At 42.6% G+C, this 27,453-nt stretch overlaps 3 protein-coding genes across 5 annotated transcripts; 2 read left to right on the top strand and 1 right to left on the bottom strand.

Annotated features, from left to right (window-relative positions):
• The first annotated feature begins 1,607 nt into the window (after nt 1-1,607).
• On the top strand, nt 1,608-8,504 carry pmelb (premelanosome protein b). Its single transcript, XM_018688074.2, is given in 13 exon segments — nt 1,608-1,731; nt 3,240-3,289; nt 3,291-3,336; nt 3,502-3,648; nt 4,480-4,608; nt 4,898-5,059; nt 5,580-5,912; nt 5,991-6,215; nt 7,205-7,339; nt 7,429-7,531; nt 7,623-7,828; nt 7,912-8,002; nt 8,111-8,504. Coding segments are annotated over 13 exon segments (1,833 nt in total). The 5' UTR covers nt 1,608-1,673; the 3' UTR covers nt 8,259-8,504.
• Nucleotides 8,505-9,070: 566 nt separating this feature from the next.
• On the bottom strand, nt 9,071-12,142 carry LOC108890986 (tubulin alpha-1B chain). Its single transcript, XM_018688089.2, has 4 exons — nt 11,993-12,142; nt 10,553-10,775; nt 10,317-10,465; nt 9,071-10,227 (listed from the first exon to the last, which is right to left on the bottom strand). Exons 1-4 carry the CDS (start codon nt 11,993-11,995, stop codon nt 9,247-9,249), a joined length of 1,356 nt encoding a protein of 451 aa, XP_018543605.1. The 5' UTR covers nt 11,996-12,142; the 3' UTR covers nt 9,071-9,246.
• A 3,972-nt stretch (nt 12,143-16,114) lies between these two features.
• On the top strand, nt 16,115-26,905 carry LOC108890957 (tubulin alpha-1A chain). Of its 3 annotated transcripts, XM_018688046.2 has the most exons (5): nt 16,115-16,277; nt 17,415-17,637; nt 17,724-17,872; nt 17,962-18,888; nt 26,772-26,905. In XM_018688046.2, exons 1-5 carry the CDS (start codon nt 16,275-16,277, stop codon nt 26,820-26,822), a joined length of 1,353 nt encoding a protein of 450 aa, XP_018543562.1. In that variant the 5' UTR covers nt 16,115-16,274; the 3' UTR covers nt 26,823-26,905. The 3 variants fall into 3 exon arrangements, with proteins under 3 accessions (XP_018543562.1, XP_018543561.1, XP_018543564.1); XM_018688045.2 differs by lacking the exon at nt 26,772-26,905 and having other exon boundaries at nt 17,962-19,336; XM_018688048.2 differs by lacking the exons at nt 16,115-16,277; nt 17,415-17,637; nt 17,724-17,872; nt 17,962-18,888 and adding exons at nt 24,049-24,208; nt 25,303-25,525; nt 25,612-25,760 and having other exon boundaries at nt 25,845-26,905.
• The last annotated feature ends 548 nt before the right edge of the window (nt 26,906-27,453 follow it).

The raw sequence follows: 27,453 nt of genomic DNA, 5'->3' as shown, positions 1-27,453 counted from the left end.
ATTTGTTGTGAATGCTGACATTGTTTTAAAAAAAAAGAGCTTTAAACAGTGTCACAGTTTGGCATATGATATGGAGACAAAAAATCTTTCAACAAAGTGACTTTATAGTCGTGGGGGTAGAAGGACAAAGCCGGATGAATTTAGGGAGTCACAAGTGTTTCAGTAATCCTCATTACTGTTGCATTCCTCCCATTTTTTCTCCAAGCACGGCCTCTTTTAGCAGCATGTGTGACCTACTGCTGCTAATGACACAGAAATGAACGACTCTGTGTTACACTTTAATATATTTCATCCCGTCGTCCATATTTAAACATAGAGCCTTTAAACAGAACTTCTAAGACATATCCATGACGTGAATTTAACAGCAGATAATTGTCAGTAGCAGCATGAATTTCCAGAGTAAATCCACACATAATAAGGAATCATTAGAGCAGCAGCCCCAAAATGGGTCAGGTGACACCAGCAGCAATTTAGGTGACTGCTCATATTGTTTGTTTGAAAGCACATGGTTTGTGGGACTGGCACCCAAAAATTAAAATTAAAACCTCTCAAAACAATCTAAATATTATCCTGTTGCACTGCACAGAGCTTTTAATAGTCTATTAAATAATTTATTTCCACATTAATTTATTTCCCCCCAAAAATTGATACTTGTTTTTTTGTTTTTATTGCACTAATAGAAAACAGAACTCACACAAAGTTTGGTATTAATGTAAAATACTCACTCAGTTGCAGATAAAATTCCTGTTTACATGTTTATATTGTAATTATGCGGTGCAAACAAAAATTTAGTCTCTTTATTTAAGTTAAATTATCAACAGCATCTAAAACTCCTGCATTCAAATTGTTATTTTAGTGAAAGCACTAAAGTATGATCTGTAAAATTTACTTAAAATATTGAAAGTAAAAGTGATTCTTGTGCAGAGAAATTACTCATGTACATGGAACATCATTATTTAATATAGTATTCGATTGTTAATAATGATGCATTAGTGTATAAGCAGATTTTTTATATTTATTGAGCAAAGTTTTACTTATTGTCAGGTAATAATGCATCACATTTTACATTATATGTAATCTACAAAATATATAGTAAGAATAGTTGTTAAATATATATTGTGTAATGCAAAATACAATATTTCCCTCTGAAATGAAGTGGAATAAAAGTATAAAGCAGTATGAAATCTAAAAAAAAATTACGCAGAAATCTTGAGTACTTGTTCTGCTACATTCTACTGTGCTCATATATACATTATATATATATGAGCACAGATTAATAATAATATTTTCTGTATTTTTATTTAAGTGTGTTCCATTTCCATTTGATTTATGCACACCCAAGCATGTCCCATGATCCAATCTGTTGTAAAATGTAAATGCCATGAAACAGTACATGTGGAATTTTTCTTTCTCATGTGATCATGTGGTGCTTTCTCTACTGTACATACTACTGTAATCCCCCTCCCCAAAGATCCCCAATCTTCTACTGTAAATACACAAATCACAGTCAGGCCCAGTGCCCCTTAAACCTCACTGAAGGAGGGGCTGGGCTGCAGGGCGTTTCTTCTGCTAATACACTACATGAGGTCAAACAGTGGAGACTTTATAAAGCCAGGTTTCTGTTGCTTGTAGCTCACAAAAGGGATTTTTCACAAAGAGGAGGTGCACTGACGATGCGGACGTCTATTGCACTGTTGGTGCTGCTGGCAGTAGCTTCACACACTGTGGCAAGTAAGTACAGAAAAACGCATTTTTAAACAGAATCTTAGGTGAAAAAGATGATAAAAAAGAATTAAGACATCAGCATAAATCATTAAGATTTAATTCTCATTGAAGTATTGAATTGACGTAACACCAACAAGGCATCAGCAGAGGGGTTAAAGAAATGATTCACAGCATTTATATTACATTTTAACACTGAAACCGAGAATCTGACAAACTTAAAGATGAACAGCATCAATAATTAATATAACCAGTCCGTCCAAAAGTGGTGCAGGAAGTATTCAGACCCTTAGCTTAAGTAAAAGTAGCAATACTGCAGTAAAAAAGTACTGTATTGTTACAGAAATCTAAATTAGCAGCACTCACAATGCAGGAAAATAGCTCCTGTGAGTGTTTTACTGTAATATATTATATTACTGGATTCCTGATGCATTCCTGCAGCAATTTATTGTTGTAGTTTGAATTTGAGCTCTGTCTATATGAAAAATAGATGTTTGGTTTTAGTGAGGAAGAGAGGAACTTTAACATTTCAATCCAGTATCAAGCCTTGAAAAGGTAAAAATGTGCTCTATGACTCTAATTTCTTTCATTACACTGAAGTAAATCAATGTTTGTAGTGTGGTACATTGGATTTCAACTCCTCCAACACAAACACATTGTTTCCCATGACCTCTTTACTCAACCATGCATGAATGTAAGTGAATGAGTTTTTTCAAGCTGAAGATAAATTCATAATTTTTCAAATCTGGCTTGACTCACATGCCTGCACAGTAGGTAGACGTGGAGAGTTACCGGTCCTCCTGCTTGTACTGAACCAATCCTAAAACACACTTGCTTTTCAAGAAATGCACTCATTTAATCTGTCTAATACTTTAAGAAATCGGGCATCAGAGAAATCAATCGTTTTGCCACCTGCTTCTGCAAAATCTCACAAGGATTATAGTAAAGCACATTCCATCCTTGGCATCAAACATTTCAAAGCCGAACCATGCGAGGAGTGAAAAAACAACCCAGACAGAATCTGTAATCACATTATTAATAGCTCTGTTATCTGCCATTATATTCGAGCTTTTTCAGTTGAACTGTATTGATGTTTAATCCAAAATTAAGTCCTGTGACGATGTTAATCTGTGATTAAAAAAATATGCACACACACACACACATTCAGACAAACACACACTCAGCTGAGCATCACATGAGAAGGATTGGAGGGAGTTGAGATTGGCACTGACACTGGCAAATACTGGTGGGTACCTAAGATCACGATACTATGATATAAAAATTTGGAGGGCTGGTCGACCAAATTGTGGATTTCAGCTCATCTGTCCAATCAGCTAAACACTGTGTCTCTGTGACTTTAATTTCAATAATAATTCTGACATAAAATCTGAGCTAATGTCTCTGTGTTATGTCTTTGATATCATTAGGGCATTTTGGACCCATAAATGCAAAAAAAAAGAAGACATGTTTCTTCTGTTCTGTTTTAACTATAATTTACATATTTTTTGATATTTCAGAGCCCAAAAACCGTTTCACTCGTTATCCATCATGGAACACTAAGATGTATCCCGGTCTGGAAAGACGGAGATGCGCGATACAAAGAAGCCTGGAAAGGTACTGATATAATAATGTGCCCATGGTTTCTTATCTAAAAAGTATTCTTGGCGTACAACAAAGGTACGATTATGTGGTATTGTTAAACCCCTAAGCCACCAGGGTGCTCCATTATTTTAAACCCCTGAAATTGTACATGCTCAGTTTACCTGTTGTCTCTTACAGGTGGAAGAGTGAGCTTCAATGTAGGGAACGATTCACCAACTCTGACTGGAGCCAAAGTTACCTTCACCATTGACTTGGAGTTCCCACACAACCAAAGGGTGCAGCCTGACGGAGACGTTGTTTGGGCTGAAGACTGCATCATCAATGGTAACACAGACACCAACCGCACACACACTTTAGTCCTCACTGAAATATCTCAATGTTTGATTATTACTGAATTTGGTACAGAAGTTTCATGGTTCCCAGAGGATGAATCCTAATGAGTTTGGTAATCTGTTGACCTTTGCTCCAGCACCACCAAAAGTTTGTGATTTTGATTTAAATGTCTAAACAACTACTGAATGGATTGCGATGTAATTTGGTACACATGTTCATGGTGCCCGGAGGATGAATCCTAATGACCTTGGTGACCCTTGACCCTTTTCTTCTGACACAACCAGTAGGTCAAAGTTGGTAAAATATCTTAACATCCACTAATAGGATTGGCAAAGTGCTTCATACTGGTATTCAAGGTTCCCAGAGGATGAACCCTAATGAGTTTTTATTTACTTTACCTTTTGTCTAGCCCCACCATGAGGTTGACATTTGAAGTTTTGATTATCCCAACAACTATTTGATGGATTGTAATGTAATTTGGTTCAAACATTCATTGTCCCCAGAGGACAAACCCTAATGACTTTGACTGAGAATGACTGAGTTTTCTGCCACCAGCAGGTCAAAAGCTTTACATACCCAGTTAAATATCTCAGCATTTACAGATAGGGTTGGTAAGGTGCTTGGTAGACTTTCATGGCAGAGGATGAACCCTAATAAGTCTGGTGATCTGTTGACTTGTGCTGTAGCGCCACCATGAGGTTGCCAGTTGTAGTTCTGAATTAAATATCTCACATACTGGCACAGAATTTGAATTTAGCTGCAGCAGTACAGCCCTTTAGTGCCCAGCCCTTTATGTAAGAGTAATCTGATCTCCCTCTACAGGAACAAAATACCGTGAGTCTGAACCAGTATACCCAGCACAGAACACAGACTGGGAAGCTGTTTTTCCTGACGGGACACCATTTAAGAAGGATAAGAAACCGGCCTATGTGTTTGTCTGGAAGACCTGGGGTGAGTGGAGCTGTCGTCTCTTGTTAAATACCTCCCTAAACTGTGTGTTTTCTGAGGGTCAGAGAGTTTATTTTGCCACTCATGCTAGGACACGAAATGTGACCCAGGCTGGATTATACACAAGCTATATCATATGACCAGATTATGTCACTTCATTTGTCCTGCATGTAAAAAAAAAAACAGATATGGAGACAAACAGTTCATGATTTTTACCTCTGGTGGTCAATCTGAGCACGTCTTATCCCAGGAGGCTGCATCTCAAATGTGTTTGTGGATGCTCATTTGGCAGGTCAGTACTGGCAGGTGGCAGACGGCCCCTCCTCCTCTCTGACCATCGCTACAGACGACATCCCACTGGGCTCCTACAACATGGACATCGTCATCTACCACTACCGCAGCAAAGAGAAGTTCATTCCTCTGGGATACGCCTCCACTCAGTTCTCCATCACTGGTTAGTTGGGGACTGTGTGAAAATTACTTGAAAACTGAATTACCTTTATGTTTCTCTTAGTTAAACACCAAGATTAGTATCCTATCCAAGATAGTGTCCTGGCCCTGAAAAAAACAACCTGTTAAAACTATCATCATGCTACTGAACAGGTAAACTCAAACATGGTAAACAACACACCTGCTTAGCTTTAGCATGTTAGCATTGCCATTGTCACAATATAAGCAGGCTAAGGTTTGCACTTAATTCAAAACAGTACTTTGCCTGAGTATAGCCTCACATTAGCATGCCTGTAATATAGCTGGCTAATTATTAAAATGATAAAAGAAATTGATATTTAAGAGCATGCATTGCAATTTAAAACATGCAATGAAAAAGGGGAAGATGAAAATTTGTAGAAATATTGTGCATCACCATTGGGGGTTTGACACCTTCTTGCTGTGAGGCAACAGTGCTAACCACTGTGCCACAGTGCCGCTCATAAACTCCATCTATTGCCCATTTATCTGCTGACTTTATTCAGATCAGATTCCCTTCGCCGTCTCCCTGGACCAAGTGAACGACATCGTGGCCGGGGACATGCGCTTCGTCCAGAACCGGGCGATCGCCTTCACCATCACCCTCCACGACCCGAGCGAGTACCTTAGCAACGCCGACATCACCTTCAACTGGGACTTTGGGGACGAAAGCGGAGCCCTCATCTCCAGGGAGCTGACTGTCACTCACACCTACATCAGCTGTGGCTCATTCAAGCCTCAGGTGGTGATCCAGGCGGTCATCCCGGATAAGGCCTGCGATCCACCGGTCGATACAACAACCAAGGCCCCTGGTCCACCCTCTGATCAGGGCACCACAGGTAAGGAAGATGATATCAGTTCAGCTCTACGTAAATCATATTAAAGCATGGACCAAACTCATTAACCTCTGTGTGCAGTGAAGGCTCCTGCACTGGCCTCTGCTCTCCCTCTACTGGTTTCCACCAAGGCAACTAGTCTGACTGTCAACATGGTGCCATCGGACACAGAGGAGGACAACGCTGAGTATGAGACCTCCACTGCCTCCAGCACCACCCAGGAAACACCCACAGTGGCCAAGACTCCCTCTCCCATCAACCAGGACATGGCTGCTGACAGTGATGCAGAGAACAGGCTCACAGCAGGTGAACTTTTTCGAGTGGAGGTCTAGAGGTTGTACGAGCAACAACAGCAACGCATGTGTCCTGATTACGAGTGAAATACTGAGCTGACAGCAGATGTTCCAGATAAGAGCGATAAGAGCGTCAGCCGATTTCCTAAAATGTAAATGTGATGCAAATCTTCAAAGAAGCGCGGCCATCATATGACACAAGCAGAGCGAGTTGACTTCACCTTGAATTGCTCTATTGTGCTTTATCATTTGAATTCTAATTTGCGTGTTGACTGAAAGTGCTTGGCGACGTTATCTTATTCCCAGCATGCAAAGGGACCAAGAAGAAGAAAATGATTTGGGTGTAGAGGTATATTTCATTTTATAAAGAAACAAGACCTTCTGCCATGCTATTAAAGGATCAATGCGTGACATTTACGTAGATCTGTTAGCAGGAATGGAATATAATATACATAAATATGCTTTTTATTAGTGTATCATTACCTCAAACTAATAATCAGTGCGGTTCATTCATCGCATAGAATGAGCTGTTTATATAGGGAGCGGGTCCTCCTCAAAGGAGTCAGCCATGTTTCTACAGTAGCCAAGAACAGACAAACAGAACGAAATAGGGGCCTTTCGTGTTTTTTACGTTGATGCCACAGCTTCTATACGGAGAACAAAAAAGGCTAACAACTCAATAAAATATTGAGACTAGTCGATGCTGTACCTTTTGTCTCCTGCCGGCTTCTCTCCAACACACTTGGAAAGGGAGGGATGAGGGGACGGGTATTCAGTTAGTTGCAATCTGCATTCTCACCAGTAGATGCCACTAAGTCCTGCACACTGGTCCTTTAAACGAGTTCTTCACCGATTCAGCATCGCACTCCTGTAACACTGAGAGTAAAGGGATCAAAAATCGATGCCAAAATAAACCAGACAACGAAAATGGATGAAAATTAATACAAAAATATGGATTCTATCAGGTGACGTTAATTCCCTGATGCTGTTTGTCCTCACCAGGTGCAAAGCGAACAGTGACACTGACAGGCCAGGCTACGGTGGTAGTAGTTGCTAAGAGGGATGCTGGTGATAAACCTGATGATGACTGCGTGATTTACCGATACGGCTCCTTCTGCACCGGCATCGAAGTGTTTGGTGAGTTACGTTTAATTAGTGCTACATTTATCAAAATCTAAAATGACTGTCAGTGACTGTTCTTAACCCCGTGGACCTTATTTTTTCAGAGGGAATTGAAAAAGTAGAGATAACACAAATGGACAATGCCGTGATGGAGACACCAGGAATGGACAAAAATGTTTTGGATATCACCGTTACCTGCCAGGGAAGGTAAATGCTCCACACTGGATGTTTCCAAATAATCCAGAGTAGTTTATTGTTTGAGTTTACTCACTTGTGTATCATCTCCATCTTTCTCCAGCCATCCTAAAGAGGTGTGCAGCGTGATTCTGGACGCCGAGTGCTTGAGGCCGATTCACACGGCGTGTAACATGGTGGAACCCTCAAAGGAGTGCCAGCTGGTGTTGCGTCACTTCTTCAACAACTCTGGTGTTTACTGCATCAATGTGTCCATGGCCAATGATGTCAGTTTAGCCGCCACCAGCGCCAAATTCAACCTCGTGATGGGTAACATAACCGTCGCACAACAAGCCCACAGATGTGATAATGTGCTGCTTTATCCTGCAAACTGATGGTGTGATCTGTTTCAGGTTCTGGTGTTTCTTCCTCTGGTACTATCGCCATGTTGTTGGGTGTCCTGGTTCTTGTTCTAGCTGTAGGAATAGTGGCATATTCCTACAAGTGAGTCAACGCTAATGTTAAACTTACATAAGGCACCTTTACAGGATAAATCAGGTGCAGCTGGCAGCTAAAAATCCACTTCCTAAAGCTTGTACTGTGTCTCACCAGGCGCTTCAAGTCCTACCGACGTCTGAAGGAAGAGATGATTGCGTCTGGAGGCCAGCAGCTCGGCGGCCGGGCTCAGAGCTTCTGGAACCTCCTGAACAGACGAGCAGCTGTCGACAACTGCCCTCTGCTGCAGGACAGGCCGGTGTGAACTGTCACCAACCGTACACAACCAAATACAAAACCAAGCAGCATCTGATTTGCAGGCACCTGGAATGTCTTTTTATACATTTTTTTTTACATATTTTCTAACATGACAAACTTTGTGACTGTGTAACATTTAAGTCTAAATCAAAAATTATCTGAAATTAAACTCTAGACATACTCTGATCTTTTGTACTGCTGCTTTAATTTGGACAAAACTAATTTTGAATGTTTTTCCAATAAACTTTGCTCAAAACGGTTGTGTACTTTTACTGATTCTTGATCCATTTCCAACAGTGTGGAGCAGCTAAACTGGTTTAAAGATTTAATGAGACTCCCTGATCTCTCCAAAATAATCCAAAACTGAACTCATCCATGTTTTATAAAACTGACAAAAAAAACTGACTTCCTCTGTGAGTTAGGATAAATAAAAGTTGCTCTATGGTAGCCAGAGGTTTATGGTATTGTCACATTTTGTTTAAGATAAACATCACAAATCATGTTTTCACCTCTGAACCAAGCACAGAAATCAATTCAGTTGACACCTCAACATGTAAAATTTCATAAATTAAACTTAGAAGCTTCCTGCCAATTGAAAAGCATTGGATTTGGGTTAAGAACCCACTGCTACAGCTACAAACTGTGACACTCTGTTGAGTGTATAATTAAATAATTTATATCCTGTGTGAAAGTTGAAAAACCTAAGGAAAGACTGGTTAATTCTGCTTCTTGATTCTATGCATTTCAACATTTTGTCACTCATCACTATAATTTAACAAATACAGTATGTTTAAGATGAAATAAGATAAGACAAACAACTTCACATGTCACAGGAATTTTATTTAGAACAGAGCCAAACTTGACATTTTCAGGAGTTTTAATCTGAGCAGCCAAACTGGTAGTTGATAGACAAACATTTCTGTTTGGAATGCATTCAAGAACACATCACGCAATCAATTATTTCCTGTTTAACTAATAATGCCTTCATGTCCCTTTTAATATTCCTCTCCTTCCTCCTCTCCCTCACCCTCAATGGAGTCGACTCCGACCTCCTCGTAATCCTTCTCCAGAGCTGCCATGTCCTCTCTGGCCTCAGAGAACTCTCCCTCCTCCATACCCTCACCCACATACCAGTGAACAAAGGCACGCTTAGCGTACATCAGATCGAACTTGTGGTCGAGCCGAGCCCAGGCCTCTGCAATAGCAGTGGTGTTGCTCAGCATGCACACAGCCCTCTGGACCTTGGCCAGGTCTCCACCAGGAACCACGGTGGGAGGCTGGTAGTTGATGCCAACCTTGAAACCAGTGGGACACCAGTCCACAAACTGGATGGTGCGCTTGGTTTTGATGGTGGCGATGGCAGCATTGACATCTTTGGGCACCACATCACCACGGAACAGCAGGCAACAAGCCATGTACTTGCCGTGGCGTGGGTCACATTTCACCATCTGATTGGCTGGCTCGAAGCAGGCATTTGTGATCTCAGCCACTGAGAGCTGCTCATGGTACGCCTTCTCAGCAGAGATGACAGGGGCATAGGTGGCCAGGGGGAAGTGGATACGGGGATATGGCACCAAGTTGGTCTGGAACTCTGTCAGATCAACATTGAGGGCACCATCGAAACGAAGGGAAGCAGTGATGGAGGACACGATCTGACTGATCAACCTGTTCAGGTTGGTGTAGGTAGGACGCTCGATATCGAGGTTCCTACGGCAGATGTCGTAGATGGCCTCGTTATCTACCATGAAGGCACAGTCAGAGTGCTCCAGGGTGGTGTGGGTGGTCAGGATGGAGTTGTAGGGCTCCACCACAGCGGTGGACACCTGGGGAGCTGGGTAGATGGAGAACTCCAGCTTGGACTTCTTGCCGTAGTCGACGGACAGACGCTCCATCAGCAGGGAGGTGAAACCAGAGCCGGTGCCACCTCCGAAGCTGTGGAAAACCAGGAAGCCCTGAAGACCAGTGCACTGGTCAGCCTGAGGACAGAGAGGGACACAGTCATCAAATATGAGAAACAAGATTAAGTTTGAGAATTTGAGTCAAAATTAGGAAAGAAGTCACCCACCAGTTTGCGGATCCTGTCCAGCACCAGGTCAATGATCTCTTTGCCGATGGTGTAGTGTCCACGGGCGTAGTTGTTGGCAGCATCCTCCTTACCGGTGATCAGCTGCTCAGGGTGGAAGAGCTGGCGGTAGGTCCCAGTGCGCACCTCATCTGCAGAGACAGTCAGTCAGAAATGACTTCAATGTTTTAAAGATATCAAAGAGAAATTACGGTATCTATATTTAACAGAGAATTTACCGATAACAGTGGGCTCCAGGTCGACAAAAACAGCCCTGGGGACATGTTTTCCAGCTCCGGTCTCACTGAAGAAGGTGTTGAAGGAATCATCTCCTCCTCCGAGAGTCTTGTCGCTGGGCATCTGTCCGTCCGGCTGGATCCCATGTTCCAGGCAGTAAAGCTCCCAGCAGGCATTGCCAATCTGGACACCAGCCTGACCAACGTGGATGGAGATACACTCACGCTGTGGAGAGAGAAAACGAAAGAGGTTATTTAACCATGTCCAAATAGTTTAAAACACCACTAGCTTTTACATGAACATCTACTAGAATAACTGCAGCATAAATTCTTCTAGAAACATTCAGTTGCTCCCCCTGTCTGAGATGAACAGGCAGTGCAGCAGGAGGCACCTCCCTGCACCACAATCCGCAGGGGGACTGAAATGCTTGACAGCAGCCCCCGCAGAGGCAGGACGCTGCTCTCGTCTTTCCTTCAGTCCTTTTTGTCTCCCTTGTCTTCTTATCCCCACTCTAAACCCTCCTTTTGCTAGCATAAGCACGAATGCAAATTCATTTGCATGGGCACAGGCGCGTGCACGTTATCAGTCTGGAAAATTCCACTTGCTCTTGTGCCTTAAGGATGCACAATCACAGCGGAAGCTGAGAGGAGGAAAAAAAAAAACAAAGACCATCTGCTCTAGTACACCTGTTATTCTATATCACAGAAATCTGCATATAATCCAAATTTAATGATCAGTTTGGATGAATTCAATTGAAAGATGACGTGTTTATTTAAATCAACACTTATATTTCATGTCATGTTTACAACAAAAACACTATGTTGCACCAATTTATGTTTTAGTAATCAGGGATTAAATTAAAAATACATTCACTGCTGTATCCTATAAATTAAAAATGAATAGCTGCAATCTAATGTCTCCATCCATCCCCACCCAATCTGCCCCTCCCTGCCTTGGAACAGGGTAGGGCATTTGTAAGGTGTCCGATTTTTGCGTATTTATACATTAAAATTGACAAAAATAAGAAAACAAAGACAAGAAATGTCGCAGGTTCATGAGGAAAAGCAGATTTATCCTCCTGACTGTCTGTTCACAGAGGCTGAATGCCGCCAGTCAGAGCATTGTTCTCATCTTTACACAATGACAATCACATCGTGCCACTGCTGCAGACAAATCTGTGTCAACAGCGAAATCACATAAGTCAACTCCATCCCTGAATATGCTCACAGGTGAAGTTAAAATGATGTGGTAGCTGTAAAAACGCGTCAAAATGTGTCTGTTTATTAAATTAAAGACGGTTATTCTGAAGATGGAAAACCTCTGACGACGTCGTGTATCAGCCGAGATGCCGGCTGCTGCTGCTGCTGCTGCTGCTTAAATTTCCTTAATTTTATACCTCGCAAAAATAGTCTCAAACACACAGAGGAGAAATATAAACTTACCATGTTTCCGTCTGAGGTTCAAAGAGGAAGAGGAGAACGAGAAAATGTGAAGAAAGGAGGCTTTTTAAAAACGGTGTGTTTGCGTCGCGTGTTGTACCCAACGGGGTCGATGCAACAACTGCTGAATGGGAGGGCGGTGCTACCAGATTTATACATGCAGGGCAGGGGATTTGCTCCTGTGCACTGACGAAAAAAAAGGGTTTTACTACCACCATTTGGTAATGCTATTCAAACCGGGATTTACTTTAAATATCTAACTCAAATATGAACAAAATTATCACTTTTAAAACCTGGTTTTGCTTAAAAACAGGATAAATATTGTTGTTTAAGTTAGTGGAGGGTTGGGATTTTATTAAGATGTGGTTAAGAATATAAAAATATATGATGAGAATGATTTTTTTTCAGCTTTAAAGGCTTGCTGCAGTGTCATTTCTCATTCTGAATTATTAGAAAGAATTATTATAAGAGGAAAATTAAAGGACTTCTCATTGAATAAAGGGCCAGTTCAAACAAAGCTAATTTATTATGCATGCAGGGGAATCAGCAAAGATTGCATTCAAGCTGCAAATCAATAGGAAGCAGCCCTGATTGTGTGCTGGACATGTATAGAGGTAAATTCTGCATAAAAATCTGTGGCATGTCTGTGAGCCTTTGATGCACCTGACACATTATAAAATGATGCAAAATGGCTGAGTGCCTCTGCCGCACAAGATGCTTCCACCTCACTCGAGCAGCCAAGGCGTCCATGTTTGCCGAGGCCTGCCATGGTATCCGCCCGGCATGCCAGCTCTCCAGCTCTCCTCCCTCTTTGTCCTAGATTCTCTGCAATGATGTCATTCAGTGGGTCGATCACGTGGCTGCATGTCTGCCTGTCTCTCTGCTGTTCAGCTGGACCGAGGCTGGGGTGTGTTCCCTCTGCTTCTGTCCTGTTTTGAGGAACCGAAATTGCCTGAATTGCAGTTTATGTGACATAATGTCACAGGAGAGCCATGGCACTTGATGTGTGCACAGGCTAAGATCTTCACAGTTTGGCTTTACTGCATTAAAGTCCTGCCCTTTAAGCTGTCTTGAATCCTGCAAGGAATGAGAGTCATTTGAAAAGAGGCTTGTTTAGTGTTACTGGCATAATCGGTGGCTTCAGTAGTCTGGAAAAATCCTGACTGCAGCATGAAGCAAACAGTATGTTTTTTGTCACCGTAATGTGGGAATTATCATCAATTATTCAGCGAGGAAGTGAGGATGCATGATTTACGAGCTGCTTTTTCGTGGTTGCTGTACTCAGTGTGAACTGCAGGGGATGAAAGGGAAGGACAGGAAGCAGCCATGGCTCCCAGCCAGGACTTCTCGAGAGAACATTCTCCACTCTCCCTCCTCCTTCTCCTCCTCCCTCTCCTCCTCCCCAGCAGCTGTGAGACAGGGAGGGTCGGAGCAGCTGCTCACCAAGAGGAGAGAGGGAGGATGGGAATGCTAGACACATGGGAGTGGTCCTTCATGGCATGAAACTGACCGCACTGCATCCCCGCGAAGAGAGAATATGATACCCGACAAAGTGACAGAGCATATTTTCCATCTGTCAGAGCAGCGTCTGTGTAGCTTGACTGTTTTAATGCAGGTGCAGTTCACTTAGCAGGGCCATGGGATGACAGAAGAAGGTTGTGGTGTATCTATTCTCTTAAACTGATGAGCTAAGACACTGAAACATTTTGTGCTAGAGCCACAGCAGGTCAGGACGTCGAGGATGTTGAGGATGAGATTGCAAGGGTGGGTCAGACCCTCACAGGAATACTGGTCTGGAGGAAATAAAAGATGTTTTGGTCCTGCAAATCAAAAAGAAACAAATTAGCTGTGAATGACATATGGACACAGATATGTGTAATATTAAACCCATCTATTAATAATTCTAGATGTGACACATGATCATAGAGTATTGTATGCTTTAAGTGTGAATGATAAGAGGAGAAAATGAACACAGAAGAGAAGGAGAGGGATTAAAAAGAAGGAGACTGGGAAGAGAAAGTGAAAGCATGCGCACAGGAAGAGGAAATTACACATCAGAGGGAGACATGCACCTGAAAACAAGGCAGAGAAATTCATTTTATTTTGCTGGTGTGCTCTCTCAAATGCTGTTGCTCTTTTTTTTTTTAAATTTGTGTTGAATAAATGTGGAACAAGCACATTAACCTGATAATCAAACTGTCATTTCATTCACTCATTGTTGAGTGAGGTATTCAGATGTATGGAGCAAGGCCACATCAACTGGGAGGCTTCAGATATAAGTCTATTTTAACCCAGAAATACTGAAGACGTCTATAGACTGACAGTTGAATGACAGTTAGATGGCATCAAATCCTCACATCCGAAAAGCTGGAAACATCAAATGACACAGCTGTTGATTCATTTTCTGTCTCAGCTCTCAGCTCGACTGTATCTGAATTCTACTGCGGCGGCTAACTCCACCCGTCTGGCTCCTAAAAACAAACACCAGCTAACCGAACCGAGGTCTGCTTCACATCAGCCATCATTCTCATCTCCAAGAGTGACGTTAACATTATTACAACCATTACACACATTAGCTGATTTCATCCTGGCTGCGGCTGCAGGCCACAGCAGCACTATGTTACCTGCAGTGCAGGCTTCAGAGATCAGCTTCTCTTTATGTAAAAATGTAGGTTATTTTAAGCAGCCCTGTTTTCAGAGACGGATCATTTCTGCTCCTGGGACATCTGTTGTCATAGAGGTTCCTTTGTTGTTAGCAACCAAGATGCTTAACGGTCTGTAAGTTTGCTGTGCCTTTATGTATAGGCCCATCAACAACAATTTATGGTGTTTCTCATTGAAAGTTTAAGACAGACCCCAACAGAGCTGTTACGCACATCTAGTTACATTACTGTCTCCAGGAGGAGCGAGCTTTTTTGTGAACTACAACTGCCTTGATGAATGCATGACTCACATTGATGCCATGCATCTTGTGTCGCAGAGGCCACACCCCATCATCCTCATGGTATATATATATATTTTCATCAGTTTTATAGGAGGAGGAAGACATGAGAACTTATAGGCGAGAACAAGTGTGTTTCCTTACAGACAGAGGACATTAGGGTGACAGATTTTTAGGAAAGAGGAGGTTGAGGCGCCTCACATCCCCCCACAGAGGCAGCTGCAGTGCAGCCCATTAATGCTGCTATTTAAGCTGGGCCACGTGACCACCAGATAAAGGCGGTCTATGTGGATACTAGGCTGTATCCAGGCAACTCCGTTATTCATTTCCTAGCAACCGTTAAATCTTGGGAGGAGAGCTGGGGGGGAGGGGGTTGGGCGTCTGTGGCTCTCTGTGGCCTACATGTCCCTCATCCCTCGTCTCATCTGTGACTGGGCAGTTTGACCTCTTTTATCAAGAGAGGGCTGTAAAGTAAAATCAGAATACTGGAAATAAAATGAACATCATATAAACACAGTGACTGTTAAATAATAGGGAGAATTCATGATGTTTATCAGGTATCACAGGAGACTGCAGAGGCCACATGGTCACAGCTGAGATGCAGAAAAAATAGAGCTGATGGTAAAGCTTTCAGAAAAGACTTTTCTGTAACTCAATCTATCTCAAAATAGGATTTAACTGACTCATGGCATTTTGCATTAGCTATACACATTTCTTGATATTGCCCTTATAAGTAGTAAGGCTGAATAACAAACCAATCTTTGTGGAATTTGTGTGTAACTGAATTTGAAATTCAGGCAAATAGTTTCAAATAATGGCCAAAATCAGTGTAACTGGAGTTTTCACAGTGCTATATTCTCAAATTGTAGACTCTGCTCTAATCTGTTCTGCTCTATTTTGTTCTAATATAAGCTATTTCGATTATTTGTCTGTTTGTGGTTAATAAGGGGGTTTATACACACTGTTTTCTGCACGGTGGACTGGGCCTGTCTGGTACCAGCACGCTGAAAATTACGCAGCATTTTCCTCACAATAAGAGCCGCCATGCTTTCAGCACAATAACGGGAGGAGGTCGGGATACGGGTGGGGTCTGGGAGGCGGTCTTTGTAGCGAGAGAGCCTCTCGTCCAATAGGAAGCCGATAACAGCTTCGAAACGTCAGAGTGACAGGAAATCGACCAATGGCGGCACAGCAGCCACCGGCGCCGGGGCTGCACTTGCATATATACCACTGTCCATCCTCATGTGCGCCATTATCTCTTACATCGACCCCATAACTGTCGAATTGTAAGACTCCCTGTCGAGGAGCTTCTGCAACCCTCTAGCGCGACTAAATCATAACAAAATGGTAAGAACTTTTTCAAAAACTTCGATAAGTAGACATATTTGAGGTATACGTGTTGCTTCCACTCTTGAGGGATGGGACTTGTGGGTGTGAGGAGGGAGGGAGCGGTAACATTAAGGGAAAAGTGGGAATTAGAGCGTGAGGACGCACAAAACGACGCGTTATCTCTCCATATGTTTCCTAAACAAGTACATGTTAATATTAAACGCTGTTATAATCTGAGGTTTGGTGCGGGGAGGTGATCTGGCGCGCTTTGGATGGGTACGTGGCGGGTAGACTGAACAAAAGAGGTTTTCAGCGGATTGCAGTGTGGGCAGAATGAATAATGTAGGCTTCAGTCCAACCGTCGACTCTGCGGTAATTTATTATCTCCCCCCGCCATGACTAAGCCCCGATCATCACTTGTCGTGGCAGGACAGTGCAGTCCTGTAAACGTTAATTCATTCGGCAGGGAGGATGCGTGTGAGTGGTACTAGCTTGAAGTGCCCCACACCCAGAGAAACCCAATCCGTGGGGAAAATGGATGAAATGCACTGTCAGCATGGCGCAAGGCATTAAAAATGCATGCTAGCAATGGACACTGCTGAGCTGTTCCCTGATAACTGCCGCGGTGATGCAGGGTCAGCAGGGAGCAGACATCCTGTGTTTTAGCTGGCTGTTATTTTACGTTTTTATAAACCCAGATTAAACTTTTCGTTTTTTTCCAACATGCCGGTGCTCTCAGCTTAATAGTTCACTTTTTCACACGAATTCCAGCAAACGTCATCTGTTGCCAGAGTGAAAGGCTTGTCGCATAGCAACGCAGTTCCAGACAGAACGCAGTGCGCCAATCAAAAGTTGAGGCTGCGTGGCGACTGTTGGACCGTTATCCAGACTGTCATTGATTGGTTGTTACCAATCAAAAGAGATTTCCACTGTTAGTAAAATTGAAACTTGTAAAAAACCGTTGAGTTGATAATGTTACCTAGATAAAGCGACTCCACAATGTGCACCTCATTTACTTGGGATCATATTTAATAATTAAGAAAATTTGATTTAGATTTTTCAAATGTAATAATTATCAAAGTGGGTAAACTCTATCTCATACTTATAGTGATTCATTTTTAAATACATAACCTCTCTCATTTTCTCTCTCCACAGCGTGAGTGTATCTCCATCCACGTTGGTCAGGCTGGTGTCCAGATTGGCAATGCCTGCTGGGAGCTTTACTGCCTGGAACATGGGATCCAGCCGGACGGACAGATGCCCAGTGACAAGACCATTGGAGGAGGAGATGATTCCTTCAACACCTTCTTCAGTGAGACCGGAGCTGGAAAACACGTCCCCAGGGCTGTTTTTGTCGACCTGGAGCCCACTGTTATCGGTAAATTCTCGTTAAATATAGATACCGTAATTTCTCTTTGATATCTTTAAAACATTGAAGTCATTTCTGACTGACTGTCTCTGCAGATGAGGTGCGCACTGGGACCTACCGCCAGCTCTTCCACCCTGAGCAGCTGATCACCGGTAAGGAGGATGCTGCCAACAACTACGCCCGTGGACACTACACCATCGGCAAAGAGATCATTGACCTGGTGCTGGACAGGATCCGCAAACTGGTGGGTGACTTCTTTCCTAATTTTGACTCAAAATATCAAACTTAATCTTGTTTCTCATATTTGATGACTGTGTCCCTCTCTGTCCTCAGGCTGACCAGTGCACTGGTCTTCAGGGCTTCCTGGTTTTCCACAGCTTCGGAGGTGGCACCGGCTCTGGTTTCACCTCCCTGCTGATGGAGCGTCTGTCCGTCGACTACGGCAAGAAGTCCAAGCTGGAGTTCTCCATCTACCCAGCTCCCCAGGTGTCCACCGCTGTGGTGGAGCCCTACAACTCCATCCTGACCACCCACACCACCCTGGAGCACTCTGACTGTGCCTTCATGGTAGATAACGAGGCCATCTACGACATCTGCCGTAGGAACCTCGATATCGAGCGTCCTACCTACACCAACCTGAACAGGCTAATTGGTCAGATCGTGTCCTCCATCACTGCTTCCCTTCGTTTCGATGGTGCCCTCAATGTTGATCTGACAGAGTTCCAGACCAACTTGGTGCCATATCCCCGTATCCACTTCCCCCTGGCCACCTATGCTCCTGTCATCTCTGCTGAGAAGGCGTACCATGAGCAGCTCTCAGTGGCTGAGATCACAAATGCCTGCTTCGAGCCAGCCAATCAGATGGTGAAATGTGACCCACGCCACGGCAAGTACATGGCTTGCTGCCTCTTGTACCGTGGTGATGTGGTGCCCAAAGATGTCAATGCTGCCATCGCCACCATCAAAACCAAGCGCACCATCCAGTTTGTGGACTGGTGTCCCACTGGTTTCAAGGTTGGCATCAACTACCAGCCTCCCACCGTGGTTCCTGGTGGAGACCTGGCCAAGGTCCAGAGGGCTGTGTGCATGCTGAGCAACACCACTGCTATTGCAGAGGCCTGGGCTCGGCTCGACCACAAGTTCGATCTGATGTACGCTAAGCGTGCCTTTGTTCACTGGTATGTGGGTGAGGGTATGGAGGAGGGAGAGTTCTCTGAGGCCAGAGAGGACATGGCAGCTCTGGAGAAGGATTACGAGGAGGTCGGAGTCGACTCCATTGAGGGTGAGGGAGAGGAGGAAGGAGAGGAATATTAAAAGGGACATGAAGGCACTAAACAGGAAATAATTGATTCCATTCATTCTTAAATACATTCCAAAAAGAAATGTTTGTCTATTAAATTGGCAGTTCAGAACAAAATGTCTAGTTTGTTAAATTCCTGTGGTAGGAAGGCCAGAGGGAGCATTACCAGGTTGTACGTTGGGGAGTAGGAAGGAGTTTACTCTTTGGAGGGTGAGAAAGAGGAGCACTGAAAGGGACATGAAGCACTAGTGAAACAGGAAACAGTTCCTCTGAATTTGTTCTTAAGGGCATTCCAAAAACAAACGTTTGTCTTTCAAATGTGCGTTTGTCTACATTCAAACTGAAATCCAAAAAAGAAAAAAACGTCAGTTTGGCTCTGTTCTAAATAAATTTCCTGTAACACGTGAAGCTGTCTCTGTTGTCTTTATTATATATTTTGTTTAAGAATGAAAAATAACCATTAATCAGGAGTGATCAGTTTTTCAAAATAATCTGGCAACATCTGATGTAATCAAATCAGGAAATTCTACACTTAAAAGGCTGAGAACTCACTGCACCAATAAATAAGTAAATAAAAATAACATGCTTTGTGGTTTACACATCCCATAGTACCTAGTGTTTAAATCCTACTTTGAAATATTTGAAATGAGTGCTGCAGCTATAAGGAGCATATCTGAGCTATGACTACGTCTGAGCTTTAAAAGGACGTCCTCAATATAACTGTCAGGTTTTGATATATTCCCAATTACTCTTGTCAGCTAAAGACTAAGCACTGCAAAAACAGAACATAACATTATCTAAAAGATATGAGGAGATTGTATGAGCTCTTAAATTCATCATAGACTGTGAAGAAATACATTTAGGATTTGGCCTAAATCAGCAGATTATTACAGTAACTCTGAATTAAGACAAGTAGGATCTGTTTTCAGACTTCAGAACAGGCCACATTGTCACTGTAGCATCACTGCAGTCAGATCAATGTTCACCCACAATGAACCTAATGACACTGTGTGGTGGCTTAGTGGTGATATAACAGGCTGTACAAGATCATTCCATCCTTTCATCAGCGACTGTGCCTTCTTTATATATTCTGTTGAACTGTAACATTATCCAGAGAGGTGTTTCTGTTATTTAGAAACTCTTGGTTGCTCTGCTGCTGGATGTGAAACAGATACTGCGGCAGATGGAGGAGGGTTTTTACTTTGTGCACTTCACCTGTCCTCCTCCAGAGGCACATTTTAAAATATATCTCCCTCCAGAGTTATTGTTGGAGAATGAAGTATTTTTTCTCTTGCCGTTGTCCTCTCTTCTTTTTGAATTATGGCTATAAATTATTTCACTGTTTGAAAATATTGATTTCATACTTTATAAAAGTGTAACCTGATGCATTCCTACACTGGAAGCTCCTAATCCTGTTCCCACATAACTTTTAGTTGGCTGTTTGAACACTAGCTTCACACTAACTTTATTATTTATAGACTGCTTTTGGAGCTTTAATATAAAAGATGATTTAGTGTTTAATTATACATCCCACTGACTGTTTTTAAAACCAGGCCTCCCATGAAAAATCATTTTCTGTAAACACACTTAAAATTCATAGGCGACTGTGAATGTGACTGGTTTTATGAAAAGACACCACACAGCACAACATGTCTGACCCAGACAATCCCCCCTCTCTTTACAATAATCCTCCACACAACAGACTCTCTGTATCACAGCAGGAAATGCATGAGTTCCTGCAAATACAGACATGCTGTGATGGAAAATAACAGTGTGCAGGTGTAAAAGCTTTTCATGCAAGGTGAGGACTAAGAATTGAAACAGTCTAGGATGCACTGCTACTGTGTTTTGCTTTTATGCCAAGGTTCCTATAAATACAGTACAAAGGCCATCAGGGATCCTGTTTGTTTTGATTTAGTAAGAAACAAAATGGAGATATGTGTGTTCCTGGACTTATTTCCACTTAGTTTAATTGGCAGCAATTTAGGATTAGTGAGATGAATTTCTGTTTAGCTCAGTTTGAGTTTATAGTGACGAGATTGAAATACAAGTTTTATTTATATGGAGACCCCTGGTGGTGGTGTTGGCTGAGGAAAAGGGTCAAATCCAGGTCAAAAGGAGGGTTGTGACCACAACTGGTTTCATACGCTAAGGAAGTGATCGTGATGACAAACAGACCTTTTTCTCAGGAGAATTAATTAATTCACTAAGGTCCGACTTAAGTTTTCAAAGCCCTGGTTCTTGACAACAGTTGTTTTATTAATTGCTACATTGTTTAATATGTTTAACAAATAACCAACTTTAAATATTCCTGCATCAAATAATATTAATAAATAGCTGCTATTTATAACTCCAAAAAGCCCACAGCCATTGAAAGAGTATAAGATCATGGGCCCTGGACACAGACATGTGAGACACCCTCCAGAGATTGAAAAGACACTGTGAGACACACTTTGAATCTCTCTCTAATTACTTGTCTTTTTAGTCATTTAATGTCTCTTTTTAGTAGTTTTGCATCTCATTTGACATCTCTGCTTAGTTGCTTTACCACTCTATAGTCGTTTTCCATCTCTTTTTAGTCATCTGGCATTTCTTTTCCAGGGGCCTGGGCCTGAGCCTTCTGTAACGTCATTAATAACACCTGTGTAAGTGTTTCTGTTCAGCCAATAGAAAAGGAGCTAGTGTGACTCTCTACCAATTGGATTCACCAACTGAAGTGGATATAAAAAGCCCCTCCTGGTAAAACTCTAGAGGCATCTTACACAGACCTCATTGAAAAGCTGTTGTGAGAGTTGTCTCTTCATCTTCGACTCCTTAAATACAGAAAACATGGCGAGTATGGTACAATGGGATGTTTTCTTGAACACAGCATGAACACCCAGCGAAATGAGTAACAAGTTCCCTGGCAGGTAACTCACTCACCTGTCAGAAGGCACTGCACCAACAAGGTGTGCTCTGTATGTGACCATCCCCTGGTCTCGGCCAGGAGAGAAAAATGTGTCCGGGTCTCGCTCACAAAACTGGGGGACTAAACGCAGATTCGTGGTCACATCAAACCCATGTGAAGGCCCAGCAAACCCACCAGGAAACTACCAAACTGCCAAGTCAAAAATGTTTTCCAAATGTTCCTGTTCCGTGGTGATGTGGTGCCCAAAGATGTCAATGCTGCCATCGCCACCATAAGACCAGGCGCTCACTCCAGTTTGTGGACTTGAGGGTCTGTAAATAAACTGCACAATTGAAGTTCAAATTGTATTTGTTAATTTACTGTACTGATGATGTGAGAATGTGCCTTTGAGCCACCTAATGGAGTTCAGAGCTTCACTTTGAAGTCTTTGTGTCTTTATTACCGTATGTCTGTCCTTCATGACATCTTCATATCTGTGCCTGTTGGAATTCAGAGAGAAATGACTGTATACCATAAAAATGCAGATTATAGTAAATGTGTTGTGGATGCAGCCACATTAAGGTTAAAGCATCCAATGCAGAGCTTCAAAAATTACTCAGTTCGTTTCCTCTGAAAATCAAACTATAGTTTTGGTAACGGGAAGCAGCAAACATCAAATATTTGCAGGTTTCAGTTTCTCAAATGTGAAGATTTGATAGTTTTCTGTGTTGTAGGTGATAACAAACTTTGTACTTTTTTTTTAACTGTTGGACAAAAAATAACATTTTAAGATGTGCTCTTGGGCTGAAGGAAATTACAATAGGCATCTTTACTGTATTCTGACATAGAGACAAAAACATTAATTGAGAAAGTAATCAGCAGTTAGTTGCAGCTCTTCAGAGGAAGTGTATATAAGGGATTCCCATTAAATACAAAGCTCCTCTTTTTACTCAAGAATTGTGGAACTACTGAAGAAAACAAAAGACAAAGACTCTCCTCAAACTGATTTCTAACTGCTGACAATGGAAAAAAAGCAGTGGTATCTTAATAAATGGGGACCTCTGGTGGTGAGAGGGGGTGGAAGTGAGACAAAGGTTGACACTTCAATGCTTCATACACCAGGGGGAGGCTCTGATTGAAAGAAAATGGATATAAATTGTAAGAACACTCCTAACATTGGTTGTCCCAAAGAAATGTTTTTCTTTCCCACTGTAATTTTACACACCAGCTGCATTGTCAGAATCATACCAATGTGTCTCATTTCCTTCACAGATTTATTTTAAGAAAAATAATGTACTGAGTTTTTATAGACTTTGGTTTAGTTTGCAGTATAATAAATGTACATTAATTAAATGTGGGTTTTTCATGTAGAACAAAGCACTTGGAGTATTTATGAGGTGTACAAAGCTTGTATAGACTTTAGACTTTTCGAAGCTATAACTGCTGCCAAATGGGCTTATGCAAGGTGCTGAATTAAGGGTCTTAATGCTATTGTAAATGAGAGATTTGCAAACATTTCTGAAAACATATTTTCACTTTTATGGCTTACTGAGTGCATACTAACTGACAAAAAAGGGTGATTTTATCAGTTTAAAATTAAATCTGCGACACAATAAAGTGTACAATAAAGGGGTCTGAATACTTTCTGAAGCAACTGCAAATGTAGTTGAGAACAATATTTATTTCTGAAATGTAGTGGAGTAAAGCATAAATTGTTTCCTTTACTTAAGTAAAAGCTAATTTTAATTACTTTATTTAATTACTTTGCTCATTTATATACTGTTTGGTAAATTCAGCTATGATAATATAGCAAAATAATGTATTACTTGATTTAGATTTCATATTAATAATAGAATTTGCAAAATAATTAGTTACTAAAGCTTTAAAATAAACTTAGTGAAGCAAAAGAACAATATTTGCCTTCAAAATATAGTGGAACAGAAGTAGAAAGTACTAGAAAGTAGCATAGCATGGAAATACTTGTGATGTACAGTACTTGAGTAAATGCATTTAGTTACATTCCACCACTGAGTTACACAACAACGCTGGTGGGTCTACAACGTTACTTGTTCTTCCTATTCTTTCGCAACCCGTAAACGCCTCATTTCTGACACCCACGTCGGATTGCTTCACATTCCTGTGGAGCTCGTGGCGTTTCAAAGAGGAAGATGACTTGCACTTCAACCAATAGGAAATAGGCACACATGACCTTTGGACCAATCAGGTTACGCAGCTCTTTTTCCGCCGGGTCGGAGAGTATAAAAGGCCCCGCCTAGTTGCAGCGCATCAGTTACTTCTTACACAGGACTCCTAAAAGCCTATCCGTGAGAACTAACGTTGCCTCTTCCTCTTTTTTTGTCCCACCTCTAGACTTTACAACTTCAGGAAACATGGTGAGTAAGAAAATATACAGTTTATTCTACTTATTATATATGTTTAATACAAAAATCAAAGGTCAGAAGTTTGTTATCACGTGGCAACCTAGTTTAACTAACTTATCAACTTCAGGAAGCGGCAATAAAACTCCATATTTTAGCTTTAATCTGAAATAAAAGTTAAAATGGCGGACGGTGAACCACTTCTCATGTTCGACACATCGTTTTTTAATTGTATTTTTGGTCCGTTTTAAGTGTAACTTGACAAGGCACAGCCCAAATTCAAGTTCAGTGGTGGCTGCCAGTTTCCTGCTTTTCCTGTCTGCACATTGACCCACTTGGCGAAGGTCAGTGTGCTTTCAGCCTGAAACATTCCCCTTGTTTTATCGCCATAGATGGATTATGGGAAAATGAGAAATGAGCCCCAGGACACAGACTGTTAAAAGCCCCCCATCCCCACCCCCACCTGACCTGACCTATTTTCACCCCCAAAAATCTGAAAGGACTCCAAGATTCAGATCCAGTGGTTTTGTGTGTGTTTTTCTTATGTATGACTTTAAAAATCCTAAGAAATGTCACATCATACAGACACTGAACAAACCCAGCAGCCCCAGAGGTTGGGTGGGGACTGGGGGGTAATCCTCCCATGGGGCCTGGCCTTTATGAAACTGCAACCACAGGCTTTTCAAACAAAACCCATTCACTCAAAAGCTTTATGGTGCTTTTATATTTAATCTTCCTTGTTGCACATTGTGTTGACCTACTTCTGCTCAACTAACAGCTGTGTTTGGTTTGCTCCACCCCAGAACTTTTGATGGTTCTCATTCTTCCATAAGCCCATTATGTGCCTGAATAACCGTCCTCTCTGTGATATCTCTGTGTCCCTGAAGAGGTTTCTGTTCCCAGGGTAATGAATGTGCATCATGTGTCAGGTGACTTAAGTTGTGATGCTCTGGTATTCTTTTACAAAAGAGCCTTTTTTCCTCCTCCTCAGATCATGCATTAGCTCCAGAGCTGCCTTCAACATGTGATTTGTAGCCTTCGGTGTCGAGTTAGTCAAAAATAGCGCAAGAACTGCTTTTAACCCTTTTTTTTCTTTTCTCTCTCCACAGCGTGAGTGTATCTCTGTGCACGTTGGTCAGGCTGGTGTCCAGATTGGCAATGCCTGCTGGGAGCTTTACTGCCTGGAGCATGGGATCCAGCCGGACGGACAGATGCCCAGCGACAAGACCATTGGAGGAGGAGATGATTCCTTCAACACCTTCTTCAGTGAGACCGGAGCTGGAAAACACGTCCCCAGGGCTGTTTTTGTCGACCTGGAGCCCACTGTTATCGGTAAATTCTCGTTAAATATAGATACCGTAATTTCTCTTTGATATCTTTAAAACATTGAAGTCATTTCTGACTGACTGTCTCTGCAGATGAGGTGCGCACTGGGACCTACCGCCAGCTCTTCCACCCTGAGCAGCTGATCACCGGTAAGGAGGATGCTGCCAACAACTACGCCCGTGGACACTACACCATCGGCAAAGAGATCATTGACTTGGTTCTGGACAGGATCCGCAAACTGGTGGGTGACTTCTTTCCTAATTTTGACTCAAAATCTCAAACTTAATCTCTCATATTTGATGACTGTGTCCCTCTCTGTCCTCAGGCTGACCAGTGCACTGGTCTTCAGGGCTTCCTGGTTTTCCACAGCTTCGGAGGTGGCACCGGCTCTGGTTTCACCTCCCTGCTGATGGAGCGTCTGTCCGTCGACTACGGCAAGAAGTCCAAGCTGGAGTTCTCCATCTACCCAGCTCCCCAGGTGTCCACCGCTGTGGTGGAGCCCTACAACTCCATCCTGACCACCCACACCACCCTGGAGCACTCTGACTGTGCCTTCATGGTAGATAACGAGGCCATCTACGACATCTGCCGTAGGAACCTCGATATCGAGCGTCCTACCTACACCAACCTGAACAGGTTGATCAGTCAGATCGTGTCCTCCATCACTGCTTCCCTTCGTTTCGATGGTGCCCTCAATGTTGATCTGACAGAGTTCCAGACCAACTTGGTGCCATATCCCCGTATCCACTTCCCCCTGGCCACCTATGCTCCTGTCATCTCTGCTGAGAAGGCGTACCATGAGCAGTTAACGGTGTCTGAGATCACAAATGCCTGCTTCGAGCCAGCCAATCAGATGGTGAAATGTGACCCACGCCACGGCAAGTACATGGCTTGCTGCCTCTTGTACCGTGGTGATGTGGTGCCCAAAGATGTCAATGCTGCCATCGCCACCATCAAAACCAAGCGCACCATCCAGTTTGTGGACTGGTGCCCCACTGGTTTCAAGGTTGGCATCAACTACCAGCCTCCCACCGTGGTTCCTGGTGGAGACCTGGCCAAGGTCCAGAGGGCTGTGTGCATGCTGAGCAACACCACTGCTATTGCAGAAGCCTGGGCTCGGCTCGACCACAAGTTCGATCTGATGTACGCTAAGCGTGCCTTTGTTCACTGGTATGTGGGTGAGGGTATGGAGGAGGGAGAGTTCTCTGAGGCCAGAGAGGACATGGCAGCTCTGGAGAAGGATTACGAGGAGGTCGGAACTGATAGTATGGGAGAAGATGATGATGAGGGAGAGGAGTATTAAAACAAGCACACATTCCCTTCAACTAATCTCTGATCTGTGCCTTTATCAATGTCAAAAATAAAGTACGTTCAGTGACTGCACAAGTGTTTCCTCTTTATTAGTCACTCCACACGGCAGAGCCACTGTTGCACTGTTAGAAGTAGAAGCGTTTTTTAAATAAAGTGGGACAAATTCTGTTGCTAAAGCATGCTAATTAGTTTGTTCTAAACCACTGTTAAAACATTTAACACATCTAAAGTCTATTAATTTGGTGATAATAGAGGATCTAATGTGCTCTGACTGTGGGTGACGTTGGTGCTCTACTCACTCCTGTCACTTGGGGGCAGTAGTGTTCAGCAGATGTTATGACTCACACCATGCTGCAGAAGCAAACATCTGAAGTCAAGGTGTTTCAGGTAGCCTGTAGTTTAACTACTAAACGACTTCTACAGCATCAGATATTTCCAGTGTTTTGCAGAGTTTATCTTTACTAATTTAAGATGTGATTTGAGATCTCTCTGAGGACCTGAGGCCTAACCCCGGCCTGGTTTTAAAATAGGGTGTGGTATTCACTGTGGCCCAAGGGAGGGATAAGGGGGGGTGTCTCATGCTGGCAAGACAGGTGGTGTTTAAAAATACTTAGTTCTGCTGT

Source organism: Lates calcarifer, linkage group LG6 (genome assembly GCF_001640805.2).
Source record: "Lates calcarifer isolate ASB-BC8 linkage group LG6, TLL_Latcal_v3, whole genome shotgun sequence".
NCBI lineage: Eukaryota > Metazoa > Chordata > Actinopteri > Centropomidae > Lates > Lates calcarifer.
This window is presented reverse-complemented; position numbering and strand designations above follow the sequence as displayed.